This window comes from Ranitomeya imitator, chromosome 1 (assembly GCF_032444005.1).
Source record: "Ranitomeya imitator isolate aRanImi1 chromosome 1, aRanImi1.pri, whole genome shotgun sequence".
NCBI lineage: Eukaryota > Metazoa > Chordata > Amphibia > Anura > Dendrobatidae > Ranitomeya > Ranitomeya imitator.
The window spans coordinates 855,659,014-855,681,092 of record NC_091282.1 but is presented as its reverse complement, the minus strand read 5'-3'; the positions used below and the strand labels follow the sequence as shown (position 1 = coordinate 855,681,092).

The 22,079-nt window shown below is 43.2% G+C and overlaps 1 protein-coding gene across 1 annotated transcript in view; it reads left to right on the top strand.

The window, feature by feature from the left end:
• UNC13A (unc-13 homolog A) overlaps window positions 1–22,079 on the top strand; it is a 381,474-nt gene that overhangs the window by 273,794 nt on the left and 85,601 nt on the right. The window contains exons 33-35 of the mRNA XM_069741790.1: window positions 225–313; window positions 3,587–3,739; window positions 14,177–14,300. Of these exons, the coding sequence (XP_069597891.1) occupies window positions 225–313; window positions 3,587–3,739; window positions 14,177–14,300 (366 nt within the window). The remainder of the gene's footprint in view (window positions 1–224; window positions 314–3,586; window positions 3,740–14,176; window positions 14,301–22,079) is intronic.

The window sequence follows — 22,079 nt, the reverse complement described above, 5'->3', positions numbered from 1 at the left end:
TGACATGAAAGTTTGTATTGTGCAATCTTGAGACATATCCACTTTAAAAATAAGACAGAAAAACCCTGACTTCCCACTAAATCACAACAAATGAAGATTGAGGATTGCAGTTCAGGATTATATTGTTTTTGTTTTATGCATTTGGGTCAATTCGAGTCCAGTCTAGCTATACACATTTCTTGGTCTACATTGTATCTTCATATGTTAACATGTTGCATCTTTAGTTGGATCCAGAAACAAGTGACATACTCAAGGAGTTGCAGGTGAAACTCAACAATGTGCTGGATGAGCTCAGCCGAGTGTTTGCCACAAGGTAAGTAAATTTACAGTTTCTTAATCTTAATGCAAATATGCATACTGTAGATTATTTAATGTCGTTTTTTTCTATAGTTTTACCAAAATTGAACTTACGCCTTAAAGAATACCCTTGACCTTATTCACCTCCTGTGATACTTTATTAATAGTGGTGAGCAAACATGCTCTGACAAGGTGTTACCCGAGCATGCTCAGCATACTCGGGTGCTAATCGAGTGTCCTCGGCGTGCTCAAAAAATTTGTTTCGAGTCCCGGCAGCTGTATGTCTCACGACTGTTCGACGTCCGCAAAACCTGAAGGGATTGCCTGTTTGTTCACCGGCCGCGATACATGGAGTCGCAGGGACTCAAACATATTATTCGAGAACACCAAAGACACTGGGTTAGCACACGAGTATGCTCGGATGACATCGTATCCCAGCACGTTTGCTTCTCACTATTTATTAAGTATGAGACCAATATATAAAACCTTTCTCAAATGTACTGTGTATAATTAGTAATTAGTAAAACTAAAAAGAAAACTATTGTGACAACTAATATGAGACGCTCTGCTTTGTGCTTGGAGATACCACTGTATGATGGGAGCCTGGGAGTGAGGAGCATGGAAATACAAGGGGGATCTGTGCTACTATCTTACTTCATGATGGATGAAGAGATGGAAGACATCTCTGTGTATTATGGAGTATCAGTAGGAGAAGGCTAGAAACAGCAACTGAGATAAATCCTGTCCCAACCTTTTCTGCCGATTGTAGCTGTGGCTATCTAATTATAGTATGTAGTGAAAGACTAGGAATGACCCTTTACAGATAGCCAACTCCTTCCTTTTTAAATTAATTATGATTAATTATTAACTAGGAGGTATGTCTTCCAAGCACCTATGTGCTTCTCTTGTAGATTAACACTATAGGAAACTTTTTAATGATCTTTTATACACACTCCGTAGGGAAGAAGATTTTTGGTGATTCTTTACAGTAAAAGTAGTGAGGTCATGGAAAACTCTGCAACAGCATGTTGTAATAGTCATTTCACTAAACAAGTTCAAGTACAGCATGGATGCAGTTCTTTGAAAATATAATATTACGGTATATGCAAATTACATTTTAGAAGTAGGACATTTATCTGATTGCCATATATATGTAGTCAGAAAATATTTTTTCCATAGTATGGGCAATTAGCATCTGCTTTAACATGGTAAGCTATAGGTTGAACTTTATGGACTTTTAAGGTTGTCTATTTTCAACCATAAAACCATGAAACTATTAAACCCTTTATAAGCAGATGCATCCTCACCGTTTGTCTGGGCTGCATATTACACAGGGACGTGACTGATAAATAACACTATTCAGGATGAAGTACAGTTCAGGCTCATTGATGGAGGGGAGTGTCATGAACCGGGGTTGTTAGTTGGCCCCGGTTCCTTTCTGAAGGGGGTTTTTCTATATCCCACTTCCCAGTTCCAGTTTGGAACTTGCAGCTCTCTGGCGCCCCCTTACCCTCAGGTCAAACAGGGTACTGCACCTAGGATAATTAGTCGCCAGAAAGCTGCCTTACTATGTACTGGCTAATGGGCACACTGCAGTGAGGGCAATATAACTACTCCCACTCAGGCGGGACCAATATTTATCAATGCCGTCCATCGCTACCAGTTTTCCCAGTTTCTCAGGACACTTCCGCTGCCACCAACTCCTATTCCTGACTTAATAATGGGTCAGGAGCCAACCTAATTAGTAGCATAATTTACTTCAGAGGACGTGACAGTACGTTATAGAGCAAGGAGAAACGAAGCTAGTAATTTTATATGTGTTACTCCAAAAGGTAGGCAGTGTTTACAAAAGTATAACAAGATATTATAAAAGGATACAGGTAGCGTATATACAGACGATTACAAAAATAAAGGGGATTAAAGATGAAAATAGACTTACAGTTCTATCATATCATTTCATAGCAGACCATGCGGTGCGGGGGAGGGGCGATACATCAAGATGTATTACAGAGCGTCTCCAGCTAGCCTCCTGGACAAAAGCTAGTGAAAAATGAAGTCTCACTATCTTATACCTGTGCCAAAACAAAACCAAGGCTGACCTGTGCTGACCTCACTCGGTGCCTGAATACTCCCCTTTTTCAAAGTTATGAAAAGCCATCTCTAACCATATCTCGGTGTATGAACCTCGTAGAAGAAAGACAAAGTTATCAGTATGCTCAGCATGACATGGGAGTTCATTTAAGTATAAACACAAAGTGGGTATGAGCCCCGGTTAAGCAGTAATCTGTTTCTCTGTTTCTGATTGGGCACTGTGCTTAGAAAATGCACAGGTGGGTAGCCCTATTGTTGCACATCCCAAATATATAACTGTCATATCTCTGACACCACCTGAGGTCGAATTATTCATCATGAATCATTCTCACACAACTCAGAAGAGGCATGGCTGCAAACAAAAGCATTCCTGAGGGAGGGGAAAGGAGTATAGGATTACACAGAGCTGACAGGCAGTGTGAGGAGGGGGGTCAGAAAGCCCACAGCATGTGTCTGGGCCGCATGTCACTTACACACGCAGGAAGATGCAGCAGAGCTCAGTGTGTGATCGAACAATAAGACATTACGTCATATTTCCTGACTGGGAGGTAAATTTTCACCTGATTTGCGTTTCACTGTTTCACGTCACTTTCGCATACATTGGTGAATTTACCATGTTTGTGATTCTCTTTTGGTGAATTTATGAGAGAAGACAAAACTGTGAAACGGGCCAAAATGCTGCCAGATCTGGGCACAAGGTACCACTTTGCCATTAATATCTTGAAAAAAACAAAACAATAGCCTTAAAGTTTTTGTCTCCCACATGAGGAAATCTCTGTAGATTTAGCACTCATTCTAGTTAAGAGAAAGAAAAACATGCATCCCTATAATACTGGGGAAAATTGCTTCATTTGCTAATAACATTTATTTGAGAAAAGTCTTATCAATTAATCGACTTGCACTTTATTTTTTTCTGATAACAGATGAGTCCTCTTTAAAGGGACTCTGTCACCTGAATTTGGCGGGACTGGTTTTGGGTCATATGGGCGGAGTTTTCGGGTGTTTGATTCACCCTTTCCTTACCCGCTGGCTGCATGCTGGCTGCAATATTGGATTGAAGTTCATTCTCTGTCCTCCATAGTACACCCAAAACCAGTCCCGCCAAATTCAGGTGACAGGTTCCCTTTAAGAAGAAACATAAAACTTGTCTTGCATCTTTTACAATAAAAAATATTGTGTTTTTTGTCTTTCCTTTTAGTTTCCAACCACACATAGAGGAATGTGTGAAACAAATGGGAGACATCTTGAGTCAGGTCAAAGGGACTGGGAATGTTCCTGCCAGCAACTGCAGCAGTGTGGCTCAAGATGCTGACAATGTCTTACAGCCCATTCTGGATCCATTAGACAGCAAGTGAGAAGGGAATGTTATATACTGATAAGGATTTGCCTTCAATGTGTAGTTAGTGCTGGAATAATGGGCCTGTATATTTCCACTCTGTAAATTTCTGCAGCAATTGTACTATAAATTGCAGAGACATACTGGATAGCGGCACCAAATTGTGTGGATGTTGATGCTGATTTGTCTATGGATCTGTCGATGCGAGGATGGCAAAATTAAAAAACAGTATACTCACGTTCCCAACACTCACATGGGTTCCTTGCCTTGTGTCTGTGCACAACTGAACTTCCTGTATTAACCCCTTCATGACCCAGCCTATTTTGACCTTAAAGACCTTGCCGTTTTTTGCAATTCTGACCAGTGTCCCTTTATGAGGTAATAACTCAGGAACGCTTCAACGGATCCTAGCGGTTCTGAGATTGTTTTTTCGTGACATATTGGGCTTCATGTTAGTGGTAAATTTAGGTCAATAAATTATGCGTTTATTTGTGATAAAAATGGAAATTTGGCGAAAATTTTGAAAAATTTCGCAATTTTCACATTTTGAATTTTTATTCTGTTAAACCAGAGAATTATGTGACACAAAATAGTTAATAAATAACATTTCCCACATGTTTACTTTACATCAGCACAATTTTGGAAACAAAATTTTTTTTTGCTAGGAAGTTATAAGGGTTAAAATTTGACCAGCGATTTCTCATTTTTACAACGAAATTTACAAAACCATTTTTTTAGGGACCACCTCACATTTGAAGTCAGTTTGAGGGGTCTATATGGCTGAAAATACCCAAAAGTGACACCATTCTAAAAACTGCACCCCTCAAGGTACTCAAAACCACATTCCAGAAGTTTATTAACCCTTCAGGTGCTTCACAGCAGCAGAAGCAACATGGAAGGAAAAAATGAACATTTAACTTTTTAGTCACAAAAATTATCTTTTAGCAACAATTTTTTTATTTTCCCAATGGTAAAAGGAGAAACTGAACAACGAAAGTTGTTGTCCAATTTGTCCTGAGTACGCTGATACCTCATATGTGGGGGTAAACCACTGTTTGGGCGCACGGCAGGGCTTGGAAGGGAAGGAGCGCCATTTGACTTTTTGAATCAAAAATTGGCTCCACTCTTTAGCGGACACCATGTCACGTTTGGAGAGCCCCGGTGTGCCTAAAAATTGGAGCTCCCCCACAAGTGACCCCATTTTGGAAACTAGACGCCCCAAGGAACTTATCTAGATGCATAGTGAGCACTTTGAACCCCCAGGTGCTTCACAAATTGATCCGTAAAAATGAAAAAGTACTTTTTTTTCACAAAAAAATTCTTTTAGCCTCAATTTTTTCATTTTCACATGGGCAACAGGATAAAATGGATCCTAAAATTTGTTGGGCAATTTCTCCTGAGTACACTGATACCTCATATGTGGGGGTAAACCACTGTTTGGGCACATGGTAAGGCTCGGAAGGGAAGGAGCGCCATTTGACTTTTTGAATGAAAAATTATCTCCATCGTTAGCGGACACCATGTCGCGTTTGGAAAGCTTCTGTGTGCCTAAACATTGGCGCTCCCCCACAAGTGACCCCATTTTGGAAACTAGACCCCCCAAGGAACTTATGTAGATGCCTAGTGAGCACTTTAAACCCTCAGGTGCTTCACAAATTGATCTGTAAAAATGAAAAAGTACTTTTTTTTCACAAAAAAATTCTTTTCGCCTCAATTTTTTCATTATCACATGGGCAATAGGATAAAATGGATCCTAAAATTTGTTGGGCAATTTCTCCCGAGTACGACGATACCTCATATGTGGGGGTAAACCACTGTTTGGGCACACGGCAGGGCTCAGAAGGGAAGGCGCGCCATTTGACTTTTTGAATGGAAAATTAGCTCCAATTGTTAGCGGACACCATGTCGCGTTTGGAGAGCCCCTGTGTGCCTAAACATTGGAGCTCCCCCACAAGTGACCCCATTTTGGAAACTAGACCCCCCAAGGAACTTATCTAGATGCATATTGAGCACTTTAAACCCCCAGGTGCTTCACAGAAGTTTATAACGCAGAGCCATGAAAATAAAAAATAATTTTTCTTTCCTCAAAAATGATTTTTTAGCCTGGAATTTCCTATTTTGCCAAGGGTAATAGGAGAAATTGGACCCCAAATGTTGTTGTCCAGTTTGTCCTGAGTACGCTGATACCCCATATGTGGGGGTAAACCACTGTTTGGGCGCACGGCAGGGCTCGGAAGGGAAGGCACGCCATTTGGCTTTTTAAATGGAAAATTAGTTCCAATCATTAGCGGACACCATGTCACGTTTGGAGAGCCCCTGTGTGCCTAAACATTGGAGATCCCCCAGAAATGACCCCATTTTGGAAACTAGACCCCCAAAGGAACTAATCTAGATGTGTGGTGAGGACTTTGAAACCCCAAGTGCTTAACAGAAGTTTATAACGCAGAGCCATGAAAATAAAAAAAAAAAATTATTTTCTCAAAAATGATCTTTTAGCCTGCAATTTTTTATTTTCCCAAGGGTATCAGGAGAAATTTGACCCCAAAATTTGTTGTCCAGTTTCTCCTGAGTACGCTGATACCCCATATGTGGGGGTAAACCACTGTTTGGGCACATGCCGGGGCTCGGAAGTGAAGTAGTGACGTTTTGAAATGCAGACTTTGATGGAATGCTCTGTGGGCGTCACGTTGCGTTTGCAGAGCCCCTGATGTGGCTTAACAGTAGAAACCCCCACAAGTGACCCCATTTTGGAAACTAGACCCCGAAAGGAACTTATCTAGATGTGTGGTGAGCACTTTGAACCCCCAAGTGCTTCACAGAAGTTTATAATGCAGAGCCGTGAAAATAATAAATACGTTTTCTTTCCTCAAAAATAATTATTTAGCCCAGAATTTTTTAATTTTCCCAAGGGTAACAGGAGAAATTTGACCCCAATATTTGTTGTCCAGTTTCTCCTGAGTACGGTGATACCCCATATGTGGGGGTAAACTACTGTTTGGGCACATGCCGGGGCTCGGAATTGAAGTAGTGACGTTTTGAAATGCAGACTTTGATGGAATGCTCTGCGGGCGTCACGTTGCGTTTGCAGAGCCCCTGATGTGGCTAAACAGTAGAAATCCCCCACAAGTGACCCCATTTTGGAAACTAGACCCCGAAAGGAACTTATCTAGATGTGTGGTGAGCACTTTGAACCCCCAAGTGCTTCATAGAAGTATATAATGCAGAGCCGTGAAAATAATAAATACGTTTTCTTTCCTCAAAAATAATTATTTAGCCCAGAATTTTTTATTTTCCCAAGGGTTACAGGAGAAATTGGACCCCAAAAGTTGTTGTTCAGTTTCTCCTGAGTACGCTGATACCCCATGTGTGGAGGTAAACCACTGTTTGGGCACACGTCGGGGCTCAGAAGGGAAGTAGTGACTTTTGAAATGCAGACTTTGATGGAATGGTCTGCGGGCGTCACGTTGCGTTTGCAGAGCCCCTGGTGTGCCTAAACAGTAGAAACCCCCCACAAGTGACCCCATTTTAGAAACTAGACCCCCCAAGGAACTTATCTAGATATGTGGTGAGCACTTTGAACCCCCAAGTGCTTCACAGACGTTTACAACGTAGAGCCGTGAAAATAATAAATCATTTTTCTTTCTTCAAAAATGATGTTTTAGCAAGCATTTTTTTATTTTCACAAGGGTAACAGGAGAAATTGGTCCCCAGTAATTGTTGCGCAGTTTATCCTGAGTATGCTGGTACCCCATATGTGGGGGTAAACCACTGTTTGGGCACACGTCAGGGCTCGGAATTGAGGGAGAACCATTTGACTTTTTGAATACGAGATTGGCTGGAATCAATGGTGGCGCCATGTTGCGTTTGGAGACCCCTGATGTGCCTAAACAGTGGTAACCCCTCAATTCTACCTCCAACACTAACCCCAACACACCCCTAACCCTAATCCCAACTGTAGCCATAACCCTAATCACAACCCTAACCCCAACACACCCCTAACCACAACCCTAACCCCAACACACCCCTAACCCTAACCACAACCCTAATTCCAACCCTAACCCTAACCCTAAACACAACCCTAATTCCAACTGTAGCCATAACCCTAATCACAGCCCTAACCCTAACCCTAACCCCAACACATCCCTAACCCTAATCCCAACTGTAGCCATAACCCTAATCACAGCCCTAACCCTAACCATAACCCCAACACACCCCTAACCCTAATCCCAACTGTAGCCATAACCCTAATCACAACCCTAACCACAACACACCCGTAACCCTAACCACAACCCTAATTCCAACCCTAACCCTAAGGTTATGTGCCCACGTTGCGGATTTGTGTGAGATTTTTCAGCATCATGTTTTAAAAATCCGCAGGTAAAAGGCACTGCGTTTTACCTGTGGATTTTCCGTGGATTTCCAGTGTTTTTTGTGCGGATTTCACCTGCGGATTCCTATTGAGGAACAGGTGTAAAACGCTGCGGAATCCGCACAAAGAATTGACATGCTGCGGAAAATACAACGCAGCGTTTCCGCCCGGTATTTTCCGCACCATGGGCACAGCGGATTTGGTTTCCATATGTTTACATGTTACTGTACACCTGATGGAACACTGCTGCGAATCCGCAGCGGCCAATCCACTGCGGATCCGCAGCCAAATCCGCACCGTGTGCACATAGCCTAATTCTAAAGGTATGTGCACACGCTGCGGAAAACGCTGCGGATCCGCAGCAGTTTCCCATGAGTTTACAGTTCAATGTAAACCTATGGGAAACAAAAATCGCTGTAGACATGCTGCAGAAAAACTGCACGGAAACGCAGGGGTTTACATTCCGCAGCATGTCACTTCTTTGTGTGGATTCCGCAGCGGTTTTACAACTGCTCAAATAGAAAATCGCAGTTGTAAAACCGCAGTGAAATGCGCAGAAAAAACGCGGTAAATCCGCAGCGGTTTAGCACTGCGGATTTATCAAATCCGCAGCGGAAAAATTCGCAGAGGACCAGAATACGTGTGCACATACCGAAACCCTACCCCTAACCCTACCCCTAACCCTACCCCTAACCCTAGCCCTAACCCTAGCCCTAACCCTAACCCTACCCCTACCCCTAACCCTACCCCTAACCCTAGCCCTAACCCTACCCCTAACCCTATTCTAACATTAGTGGAAAAAAAAAATTCTTTATTTTGTTATTGTCCCTACCTATGGGGGTGACAAAGGGGGGGGGTCATTTATTATTTTTTTTATTTTGATCACTGAGATAGATTATATCTCAGTGATCAAAATGCACTTTGGAACGAATCTGCCGGCCATTTTGGAAGATGGCGGCTCCCGGGGAGAAGACGGACGGACCCCGGCAGGATCGGTAAGTATGATAGGGTGTGGGGAGGGAGCACGGGGGGGGGGGATCGGAGCATGGGGGGGTGAATCGGAGCGCGGGAGGGGTGGAAAGGAGCACGGGGGGTAGAACGGAGCACGGGGGGGTGGAACGGAGCACGGGGGGTGGAACGGAGCACGGAGGGGGGTGGATCGGAGTGCAGGGGGGGGTGATCGGAGCACAGGGGGGTGATTGAAGCACGGGGGGAGCGGACAAAAGCACGGGGGGAGCCGGAGCACAGGACAGAGGGGAGCCAGAGCAGTGTACCGGGCAGATCGGAGGGCTGGGGGGGCGATCGGTGGGGTGGGGTGGGGGCACATTAGTATTTCCAGCCATGGCCGATGATATTGCAGCATCGGCCATGGCTGGATTGTAATATTTCACCCGTTATAATAGGTGAAATATTACAAATCGCTCTGATTGGCAGTTTCACTTTCAACAGCCAATCAGAGCGATCATAGCCACGGGGGGGGGTGAAGCCACTCCCTGGGCTAAACTACCACTCCCCCTGTCCCTGCAGATCGGGTGAAATGGGAGTTAACCCTTTCACCCGATCTGCAGGGACGCGATCTTTCCATGACGCCACATAGGCGTCATGGGTCGGATTGGCACCGACTTTCATGACGCCTACGTGGCGTCATGGGTCGGGAAGGGGTTAATATCACATCTCACCTGACTGCTGTAGACTGGTTGGCTGCAGCAGTCACATGTGATGAAACATCACCATAGGAGGTTGGGACATAAGGAGACCAGCAGAGGGTGGGGCAGGAAAGCCACCAAAGTGTCATGGAAGGTCAGTATATTTTTTCTTTTTTTTCACTGCTCTGCAGAAATAATCTGCAGACGTTTGGGTTTGGTGCAGATTTCAACTTGCCTATTCAACCCAACAAAGAATATCCTCAACTGATCTGCATTTTTAAATTGACATGGTATGGATTTGCTGAGCTCCTATAGCAATACTTTTTGAAATTTCTCTAAAACCAAGACAGAAAAATTCACACATGAAGAATTTTGGTAGTATGGAATTACAGGTTCCATCTTTCCTGGATCACCCAACACTGGCCAAAAAATTGCAAGCTGATTTTTTTAATCTGCATACAGGTTATAGGTGATGAAAAAACCTATCTGTGTACAATACATTATTTTTCTTTTCTTTTTTTATTTTTTTCTTACTTTACTTTTTACATATTTTTTATTACGCATTTCTAATAAAAATTTATCATAAACAGGAAAAAAAAAATCTGCTTTCTGATTTCCCATATAAATACTCTTTTGAAGTTATCAATTTTCAAATGCATGGATTCCGTGTTGGCAATTTAGATATACTTATGAAAAGTAACATACACAATATATAACATATTTACACTATAAAATATACTTGCATAACATCAAAAATTGATCCAGCGATTGCATAAGATTGAAATTATCAAGCCCTTGACAAAAAGACATATAGTTTCGAAACATGTTGGTAGGAGTGCATCTTATGTGAACCATGACAGCTGGCAAATCACTTGTGGGCTTTTTATGCAAGTTGGGAAATAAAGAGTATTTCTTTTTTGGGGGGAACTGTTGCATCAATGTTTGTTGTTTATGTGATTTCATTACTAATATCTTATCTTGAATATCTGTATTGTAACAAATCACCATCATTATATACAGTGGGTACGGAAAGTATTTAGACCCCTTTAAATTGTTCACGCTTAGTTTCATTGCAGCCAATTGGTAAATCAAAAAAGTTCATTTTTTCATAAATGTACACTTTGCACCCCATCTTCACGGAAAAAAAACTGAAATGTAGTAATTTTTGCAAATTTAAAAAAAAAGAAAAACTGAAATATCACATGGTCATAAGTATTCAGACCCCTTGCTCATTATTGAGTAGAAGCACCCTTTTGAGCTAGTACAGCCATGAGTCTTCTTGGGAATGATGCAACAAGTTTTTCACACCTGGATTTGGGGATCTTTTGCTATTCTTCCTTGCAGATCCTCTCCAGTTCCGTCAGGTTGGATGGTGAATGTTGGTGGACAGCCATTTTCAGGTCTCTCCAGAGATGCTCAATTGGGTTTAGGTAAGGGCTCTGGCTGGGCCAGTCAAGAATGGTCACAGGGTTGTTCTGAAGCCACTCCTTTGTTATTTTAGCTGTGTGCTTAGGGTCATTGTCTTGTTGGAGGGTGAATCTTCGACCAAGTCTGAGGTTTTCATCCAGAATATCTCTGTACTTGGCCGCCTTCATGTTTCCTTCAATGGCAACCAGTCATCCTGTCCCTGTAGCTGAAAAACACCACCATAGCATGATGCTGCCACCACCATGTTTCACTGTTGGGATTGTATTGGGCAGGTGATGAGTAGTGACTGGTTTTCATCACACATACCGCTTAGAATTATCACCAAAAAGGTCTATCTTTGTCTCATCAGACCAGAGAATCTTATTTCTCACAGTCTGGAAATCCTAGCAAACTCTATGTGGGCTTTCATATGTCTTGTACTGAGGAGAGGCTTCCGTCGGGCCACTCTGCCATAAAGGCCCGACTAGTGGAGGGCTGCAGTGATAGTTGACCATGTGGAACTTTCTCCCGTCTCCCTACTGCATCTCTGGAGCTCAGCTACAGTGATCTTGGGGTTCTTCTTTACCTCTCTCACCAAGGCTCTTCTCCCACGATTGCTCAGTTTGGCTGGATGGCCAGGTCTAGGAAGGCTTCTGCTGGTCCCAAACTTCTTCCATTTAAGGATTATGGAAGCCACTGTGCTCTTAGAAACCTTGAGTACTGCAGAAATTCTGTTGTAACCTTGGCTACATCTGTGCCTTGCCACAATTCTGTCTGAGCTCCTTGGTCAGTTCTTTTGACCTCATGATTCTCATTTGGTCTGACATGCACTGTGAGCTGTGAGGTTATATAGACAGGTGTGTGCCTTTCCAAATCAAGTCCTATCAGTTTAATTAAACACAGCTGGACTTCAATAAAGGAGTAGAACCATCTCAAGGAGGATCACAAGGAAATGGACAGCATGTGACTTAAATATGAGTGTCTGAATACTTATGACAATGTGATATTTCAGTTTTTCTGTTTTATTAAATTTGCAAAAATGTCTACATTTCTGTTTTTTTCAGTCAAAATGGGGTGCAGAGTGTACATTAATGTGAAAAAAATTAACTTTTTTGAATTTACCAAATGGCTGCAATGAAACAAAGAGTGAAAAATGTAAATGGGTCTGAATACTTCCCGTACCCACTGTATTCCCAGAAACATTGATTAAGCAAATAATTCACATTTATTGTACATATAAAAGGGACAAAATCTACCTCCTGACATTAAAAAATGCATTTTAACCTACTGTGAAAAATAATCCTAAATGTAGAACATGCTTTATAAGTCTGAAACATAAAAAAATAATCTGCTCACCACCTCAAGATAACAATAGTAGCTTGTTGGGTGCAGTGCACAGATAAAGGTGTGGGCCGGTTCCCAGGATGTGAAGAAAGTAAAGTGGATAATTCCACTAAAGGTACCGTCACACTAAGCGACGCTGCAGCGATACCGACAACGATCCGGATCGCTGCAGCGTCGCTGTTTGGTCGCTGGAGAGCTGTCACACAGACAGCTCTCCAGCGACCAACGATGCCGGTAACCAGGGTAAACATCGGGTTACTAAGCGCAGGGCCGCGCTTAGTAACCCGATGTTTACCCTGGTTACCATCGTTAAAGTAAAAAAACAAACGCTTCATACTTACCTACCGCTGTCTGTCCTCGGCGCTCTGCTTCTCTGGTCTGGCTGTGAGCACAGCGGCCGGAAAGCAGAGCGGTGACGTCACCGCTCTGCTTTCCGGCTGCCCGGTGCTCACAGCCAGACCAGAGAAGCTGAGCGCCGGGGACAGACAGCGGTAGGTAAGTATGTAGTGGTTGTTTTTTTACTTTAACGATGGTAACCAGGGTAAACATCGGGTTACTAAGTGCGGCTCTGCGCTTAGTAACCCGATGTTTACCCTGGTTACCAGCGAAGACATCGCTGAATCGGCGTCACACACGCCGATTCAGCGATGTCAGCGGGAGAGCCAGCGACAAAATAAAGTTCTGGCCTTTCTTCCCCGACCAGCGATGTCACAGCAGGGGCCTGATCGCTGCTGCCTGTCACACTGGACGATATCGCTAGCCAGGACGCTGCAACGTCACGGATCGCTAGCGATATCGTCTAGTGTGACGGTACCTTAAGGGGCATGCATGGGCTTGAAACGCGTAGGCCAAGTGTTTCTTTTAATCTTTGGTCTTTGAAATTTTAAAGCGATCAACTAAATATGTTTAACTTTTTGAATTGTGCGTGCTGGAATTATCACTTTATCTTATGAAACAGAAGACTCAGGAATGACTTTAATTTAAAACTGATGTATATCATGCTGATCCAACAATGCGAAAACAAGACAAACATAATACACTGTTTACTAAGTATGTCCCTAAGAGCAGATCTCCACAACTAAATTGACCGGGCTTTATATTTTCAGCTAAAACATTTAGGATGCGTTCATTTCTTTGACTAAATACTGCTTTAAAAGAGACCAGTCACCTACAAAGCGCTATTTACCTGCAGATATAGTGGTAATCTGCAGGTAAATAGGTTACCGGAAACCCAACATTTGGTATTCAATCATTTGGTATATCATTTCCTCCCCGCTGTATTCGGCTGCGTGCAGGCGCTGGACAGCATCATAACGCTGTTAACCTCCAGATTTACCCCATATCTGCAGGTTAACAGCGTTATTCCTGGTGACAGGTTCCCTTTAAGTTTGGTATCGCCGTTATTGTACTTACCAGGAGAATCATATTACCTGGTTATTTTTACAGCACAATGAATGCCACAAAAACATTTATCAGTTTATAGTATAGTAATATGAATAGTGCAGTTCAAAACTACAGTTTGTCCCACAAAAAGACAAGCCTTCATAGGCTATGTCAAGTGGGAAAATAAAAAAGTTCTGGCTATTGGAGGAACCGGAAGAAAAAAAAAAGCATAAAAATGAAAATGCTTGAGTCCTGAAAGCATTAATGTACTTATAATATACTTCTGTTTTTTGTCTTACTCAGCCTTACTCTTTTTGCTAAAATTTGTGAGAAGACTGTTTTGAAACGTGTTTTGAAGGAGCTTTGGAAGCTTGTAATGAACACTATGGAGAAAACTATTGTATTACCACCACTGACGGACCAAACGGTAAGTCTATATCAGATGGATCATAATTTAGTTACCACAAGTCGTGATTTCTGAATGAAAGTAGAAGAAAGCATCTGATGAGTTGTGACGTGTAACTAGTGCCCTGGCTCACTACATATTCTGGAGAAGAATTGGCTAATCAACACATTTTTTCATTGAATTATCTTAAAGGGAGCCTGTCACCAGGTTTCTGCCTGTCCATCTGAGAACAGCATAATATAAGGGGAGAAACCCTTAATCCAACGATGTATATCATCTGCTACCAGGTAATTCAATTGCCTTGACTACTGATTGGCAGCTTTCTGTGTACACTGTGCATAGCCAGAAAGTTTCCAATCAGTAGTTAGGGTGTGGTTGGACTACATGGCAGGAAGTTTATGTCATGCTCGCAGGTAGCGCATGTGGTTCGTGGACCCACTGTGCCGCAAGGCCAGCTCTGCCTCAGAATGGGCGTAGCTAAGCAGCTACCTGGTCTTCACTGGAGCTCCTGATGGTGGAGTCATACTAGGCTGCAGGTAGCCACCAGGTACCACTCCCAGGCAGACGTCAGTACTGCAGCTGCCGATCCCAAGTGGTCGGGTTTGCTGGATGGGGCGACGTGACCAGAGACACTGCAGAGCAGGATACGGAGACAGATGGGCTGTACAGGTCCTTCTCAAAAAATTAGCATATAGTGTTAAATTTCATTATTTACCAAAATGTAATGATTACAATTAAACTTTCATATATTATAGATTCATTATCCACCAACTGAAATTTGTCAGGTCTTTTATTGTTTAATACTGATGATTTTGGCATACAACTCCTGATAACCCAAAAAACCTGTCTCAATAAATTAGCATATCAAGAAAAGGTTCTCTAAACGACCTATTACCCTAATCTTCTGAATCAACTAATTAACTCTAAACACATGCAAAAGATACCTGAGGCTTTTATAAACTCCCTGCCTGGTTCATTACTCAAAACCCCCATCATGGGTAAGACTAGCGACCTGACAGATGTCAAGAAGGCCATCATTGACACCCTCAAGCAAGAGGGTAAGACCCAGAAAGAAATTTCTCAACAAATAGGCTGTTCCCAGAGTGCTGTATCAAGGCACCTCAATGGTAAGTCTGTTGGAAGGAAACAATGTGGCAGAAAACGCTGTACAACGAGAAGAGGAGACCGGACCCTGAGGAAGATTGTGGAGAAGGACCGATTCCAGACCTTGGGGAACCTGAGGAAGCAGTGGACTGAGTCTGGTGTGGAAACATCCAGAGCCACCGTGCACAGGCGTGTGCAGGAAATGGGCTACAGGTGCCGCATTCCCCAGGTAAAGCCACTTTTGAACCATAAACAGCGGCAGAGGCGCCTGACCTGGGCTACAGAGAAGCAGCACTGGACTGTTGCTAAGTGGTCCCAAGTACTTTTTTCTGATGAAAGCAAATTTTGCATGTCATTCGGAAATCAAGGTGCCAGAGTCTGGAGGAAGACTGGGGAGAAGGAAATGCCAAAATGCCTGAAGTCCAGTGTCAAGTACCCACAGTCAGTGATGGTGTGGGGTGCCATGTCAGCTGCTGGTGTTGGTCCACTGTGTTTCATCAAGGGCAGGGTCAATGCAGCTAGCTATCAGGAGATTTTGGAGCACTTCATGCTTCCATCGGCTGAAATGCTTTATGGAGATGAAGATTTCATTTTTCAGCACGACCTGGCACCTGCTCACAGTGCCAAAACCACTGGTAAATGGTTTACTGACCATGGTATTACTGTGCTCAATTGGCCTGCCAACTCTCCTGACCTGAACCCCATAGAGAATCTGTGGGATATTGTGAAGAGAAAGTTGAGAGACGCAAGACCCAACACTCTGGATGAGCTTAAGGCCGCTATTGAAGCATCCTGGGCCTCCATAACATCTCAGCAGTGTCACAGGCTGATTGCCTCCATGCCACGCCGCATTGAAGCAGTCATTTCTGCCAAAGGATTCCCGACCAAGTATTGAGTGCATAACTGAACATTATTATTTGATGGTTTTTTTGTTTGTTATTAAAAAACACTTTTATTTGATTGGATGGGTGAAATATGCTAATTTATTGAGACAGGTTTTTTGGGTTATCAGGAGTTGTATGCCAAAATCATCAGTATTAAAACAATAAAAGACCTGACAAATTTCAGTTGGTGGATAATGAATCTATAATATATGAAAGTTTAATTGTAATCATTACATTATGGTAAATAATGAAATTTAACACTATATGCTAATTTTTTGAGAAGGACCTGTATAGAGAACTTGGGTCCACAAGATAGGTTCTTGTTCACACTCGCAGTTATCAGGACAGTCCTGGAGTTGGCTGCACTAGGACTAAGAACCACAGACTCAGGACTGGCCGCACAGGGACCAGGGATTTGTGTTCAGGTATCAATGACGCGGTTTCAGGATTAGGATACCGCCGAAGTGGTCACAGGAACATTGACAAACTACACTAAACTTAACGGGAACACAGTATAAGGGAATAACTACAACAGACTAAGGACACAGGACCTGGCAACATACAGTTGGAGACTCCAACACACTAAGACTCAATTATAGTGGATGCTCAGGCACCTACGTGAATGTGAAAAAAAAATGAACTTTTTTGAATTTACCAAATGGCTGCAATGTAGCAAAGACTGAAAAATGTAAAGGGGCCTGAATACTTTCCGTACCCACTGTATCAGCCAACATGTTATTTTTATTACAAGGTAGAAAATGGGTTCAAGACATACAGTATGTGGCTCTATTTATCACAATTTTTGGTCATTAATTTGCAAAAACAAAACAAAAAAATATATAATCAAAGATCAGTTGAAACAAGAAGAAACAAGTGATAGTTTGGTACACAATATGTTATTTCACTAAGTATCACCTCGCAACAACCTTGTTAGCCAATTCCAGAGAATTAAAATTGACTGAGCATTTGGGTAAGGATAGCCACATTTATGCCCAAGACATAGTGAAAGAACTGCATATTAGTAATATCATGTGGCAGCAGGATCAATTTTGATACTTAATTTGACAGGAAGTTAGAATGGCGAATAAGAGGGCTAAGTGAGGGGGAGTCTTGAATAATGCCATTATTCACAGTTCTTTTCACAAGGTTCTGAATCAACCAGTAAGTTTGGTTCTTTTGGTAAATATATTGTGTTGTTCATTTAGCCTTATCTATCCTATGACTAAGGGCGCAGTTAACGCCCTACATTTTTTTGTATTATCATCGGGTTGGAGTGCTGATTCTCTTCCTTTTTTTTCGCACTAGCGCCTCATTCTATACTAATCATTTAGTTTTCCTGCGCATGTGCACTAACACTTCCATGTTGCCCGCACAAGCGCACCAACACTCTACTTATTCGGCAGCTCGGGTCTTTCATTCGCTCATGCGCAGTTGCACTTTTGAGGATCTCGGCTTTCTCCGCTGTCCTAACCACTCCCTTCTTATAGACTAATCACTGCATCCAAAAATGACGACACCATCATACTGGCACAAATACATGGCGTCTCTGCACAGTTTTTATGTTACTGAGCAGTACTTCACATGGATCCTGTGCTCTGCCGACTGATTCACCTGCAGGCACTATGTCATCAACTCAAGTCTCTCCACTGTTTTTCTATTTTTCTATTCATTTACTTGTGGTTCTCCTCTGAGACTGTCACATGACCACTAGTATATGGATGTGGTTTTTTCTTATTATTCACTTGTATAAACTTTTCCTGCAGCCTCCGGACTCTTCCTCTCTCATTGAGTTATGCTTAAAGCTTCTCTAGGACATTGAGGCAGGCATTAAATATGTATTAACAAGTATTATATGACTGAACTAGTCGGGTTCTCTTTTTTGGCCAGATATCATGGTAAACGTGAAGCAGAAAGAGACACAGTACTGGCACCATGTATCCCATTTATGATATATATCCTGTAAGGAAATGGTTCACACCCAAATTCTGAAAGGAATTGAATACTGAAATACTGGATAAAGTTCTGAATAGATAATGATTTATCAGAGATTGTAAAGAAGTTGAAATATGGTTGATTTTGTTTAGATTGTAATTTACTTATGAGAATCTTTACAAATACTATTATTTTCTGTTTTCTCACATGTATAGATATCCTTGATAAAGACATCATTGCCGAAACGTTGGATGGATTATAATTTTCTGTTTTACTCACGAGTCGCTTGTCAATAATATTACACTTTATTTCACCTTCACTCAAAATCTCTTAACTTTGTGCCGAAGGTTCTCTGTTTACTATTACTACGTTCAGTTTTCAGTCATAGGGTCGCGCCGACACAGTTTCCATGACCGCTCTGTGTATAGAGAAAACCTATGCCAGGCCAATATATATAAGGGACACTTCCAATTAGACATACTGGTAACTAAACTATTGACACATGTTCCTTCAGTACACCAACTACTACATATAAGGAGCTCAATACAACAAAATCCAGACTCCAAAAGTGACGCAATTGATTGCATATTACTCCAAAAACATCATATCTCAAAAAGGAGGACAGGTGGAGTTTTTTTTTTTTTTTAAATGTGCAAAAATCTTTATTGACACAATAATGAGCATACAAAAATACAGATAAAACCATGTGCTATAAAGGACACCACAAAAAGTGGTGGTGTTTAGTACAAAGTATAGCTCAATTCACAGTAACGAACAAAGTAGTAGTAAGATGAGGACTTGCTGGTTGAGCTCAGAGAGTCACATTACAATGCCCCCTGCTGTAAGCTAAAAATTGCCATCAGTCATTATACTATTCCTATGTCTATGCTAATGCCCATGGTTGCATGGTTTGTGGTCAAGAGCCCAAGGTTCAAAACCATTCTGACATTACAATCATCAAAGGTTCCCCAAATTCATTTGTATGATGCACAGTAAGAAAATCATCTTACCCAGTACTAAAACGCCAGCACCCAAACCCTGACACGCGTTTCGCTGTCTGTTGACTCTGCTTCCTCTTGAAACGCGTGTCAGGGTTTGGGTGCTGGCATTTTAGTACCGGGTAAGATGATTTTCTGACTGTGCATCATACAAATGAATTTGGGGAACCTTTGATGATTGTAATGTCAGATTGGTTTTGAACCTTGGGCTCTTGACCACAAACTATGCAACCCTGTGCATTAGTATAGACATAGGAATAGTATAATGACTGATAGCACTTTTTGCTTACATCAGGGGGAATTTTTGTGATTCTCTGAGCTCAACCAGCAAGTCCTCATCTTACCATTACTATGTTTGTTACTGTGAATTGAGCTATACTTTGTACTAAACGCCACCACGTTTTGTGGTGTCCTTTATAGCACATAGTTTTATCTGTCTTTTTTGTATGTTCATTATTGTGTCAATAAAGATTTTGTACATATTTTGTACAAAAAATATGTACATCTGTCCTCCTTTTTAAGATACGTATAAGGAGTGCAACTGTATGGAGGTGGCGGGGACCCTTAACTGCCTCCTGTCTCCTACACATTGAGCCCATGCAGCACCCCAATGGTTCCCTCATGTTTTATATGGTGATGTTATGTATTAATGTGTAATTTTTTACCAATGTAATGTGCTGTGCTTGTCATGCCTGGTCTTGTACTATGTATGCTGTAATGTGCTGTGTTTGTTATACACAAACTTAGGGATAGAAAGGCAACATAAAGTTAAACTGTTGGGAGGAGTTCAGCTAAGAAGCTGTGCAACAGGTTTACAGGTAAAGGATTTCCTGGTCTTGTAGCAGAGCTCGGGCAGGCTTGCCTGAGGCAAGACGCTCTTCACTGCCAGGAGCAGAGGGTGCCCCAGTCGGGGGTGACACCGACGGTCGGGCAAAGTGGACAGGTCCTGGTGCCGGGGTGCTCACTAACTGTGTCTTAGTGAACTCAGCCATGACTATCTTCCCGTGCCATCGTGTTTCACTTGGCGTAGTCAGCAGCATCAAATCCAGAAGCCCTGCAGCTACAGAACTAGTGGATAAGAGACCTGAGACTTGTTGACTGTTGACGGCTGTGAAAGAGTTAAAGATGGTGACTTTAAGATGGCACCAACTGCTGACAAGGAAACAGTGGTCAGTAGCACAAAAATGGAGAGTGGTGCCGCCTTTCATGGGCATCATAAAAGGAAATTGGCGCCAAAAGGAAGGAGGCCACATCCCACTGTGAGTAATGCCCGAAATAGGTGCGGGCGGAGAAGAAGCTTCAGCCGTCCTAACAGAGTGTGAGGAAATGGGTGGAGAAGCCAGAAGTAACTCCAACCATGAACAGGAGGAGCTCGGAAGGCCAAGACAGGTTGTCTGAAGAGAAGACGCCATTGTCTGGCAACATGCAGAGGCGAAGCACGTCCTATCATGGTGGCATCGGACGCCAGGACTGGAAGCTCTCTGTGGCCCGGGCGGAGAAGGGCCCCCTGCTCTTTGAAGCCTGGTGGATGAGCGAGTAAGAGGAGTGGCTTCCTTTTCGACGGACAGACAAGCAGGCCATCGAGGACGAGGATATCGCGGGACCGGAAACAGCCCAAAATACCTTGGAGGCTGCGCTGAGGAAGGTCATCACCGTCGTGGTTCCCGGCTCACACGGTCGAGCGAGGAGATCATCACCGAATTCAGCGGCGGTGAGTAGGGGACCGGCGTCTGATTAGATGGCCGCACCAGCTCCTACCCTCTCACCCCCTTCGGCCCTGCCATCATCTCCGACTCACGCTGCTTCTTCCTTCCGGCGTATGACTGGAGAAGCCCAGAGTATGCTCTCTCTCTCGAGGAGGCCTGGTGGATCCAGAGAGTCATCAAAGAGAAGAAGCAGCTAGAGCACCGCATAGTGAAGGAACTGCAGTGCCCCAGCGGGAAAGCTATGGCTGGACAGGTGAATAGCGGCATTGTCCACCACTTTGACTCCAGGAGGGGTTACGGATTTATCCTGGAGACCAGCACTGGAGATAAAGTTTACATGAACGCTGGAGCCATTGCTAATCGAGGTCCCCTTCACCTGTGGGAACGTGTCACCTTTGTGAAGGAGCAAGGGCCCCGAGGGCCATATGTGTTGGCTGTAAAAAAGGCCTCCAGTATGGAGGAAGGACGAACATGGGAGGCCCAGAGTTCTGAGCGGCCAACTGAAACGGTCACAGCTCCTGCAGCTAGACAGGAGAAAGCGGCGCCTGAACAGGATGTAGTGGCCGCAGATGAGTCACCAGAGCAGGCAGGGAGCCATGGGGCCACCGCTGGAGGGGGCACAGAGTAGGAGAAGCAGCGGGGACTCCTCCTTCAGTGGGTCCTTGGCCCATAAATATATCATTGTGCAGGGCCCAAATGCGGCCCATTATTCTAACTCACGGCCGTGTATTGATTGATGCGGCCTCTTTGAGAAAGTTGTGCCGGTTGCACTAAAGTGAAAAAAAATGTGTGGAAAGAGTCTGTTCCACCTCTCTGAAAGGGCAGTGAGCCTTATGTGACTTTAAGGACTGGGTGTCGGTGGTGATCATCACGGTCACAGTTGAATAACTTTGTTTTTTTTCCCCCTCCTCCAAGTTTCAGTTTTCCACTGCTGGATCACAGGGCTGAAACCCTATAAGGGTTGGTTACTATGGACTATGTCTGCGGCTGCTTTAAGAACTGAACTGTTTTTAACCTTGAACTTTACCCATTCGACCCTGAACTGACCCCTGCTAAAAGCAGCCCACCTGTGTTTAAAGGCCCGTGATCTGCTCAAAGGAGGGAGGGGGAGAGAGCTGTGCAGGATGACCTGATGAACAAGCCGGGTCAGGACTACGTGGACTAGTGTTAAGTGGC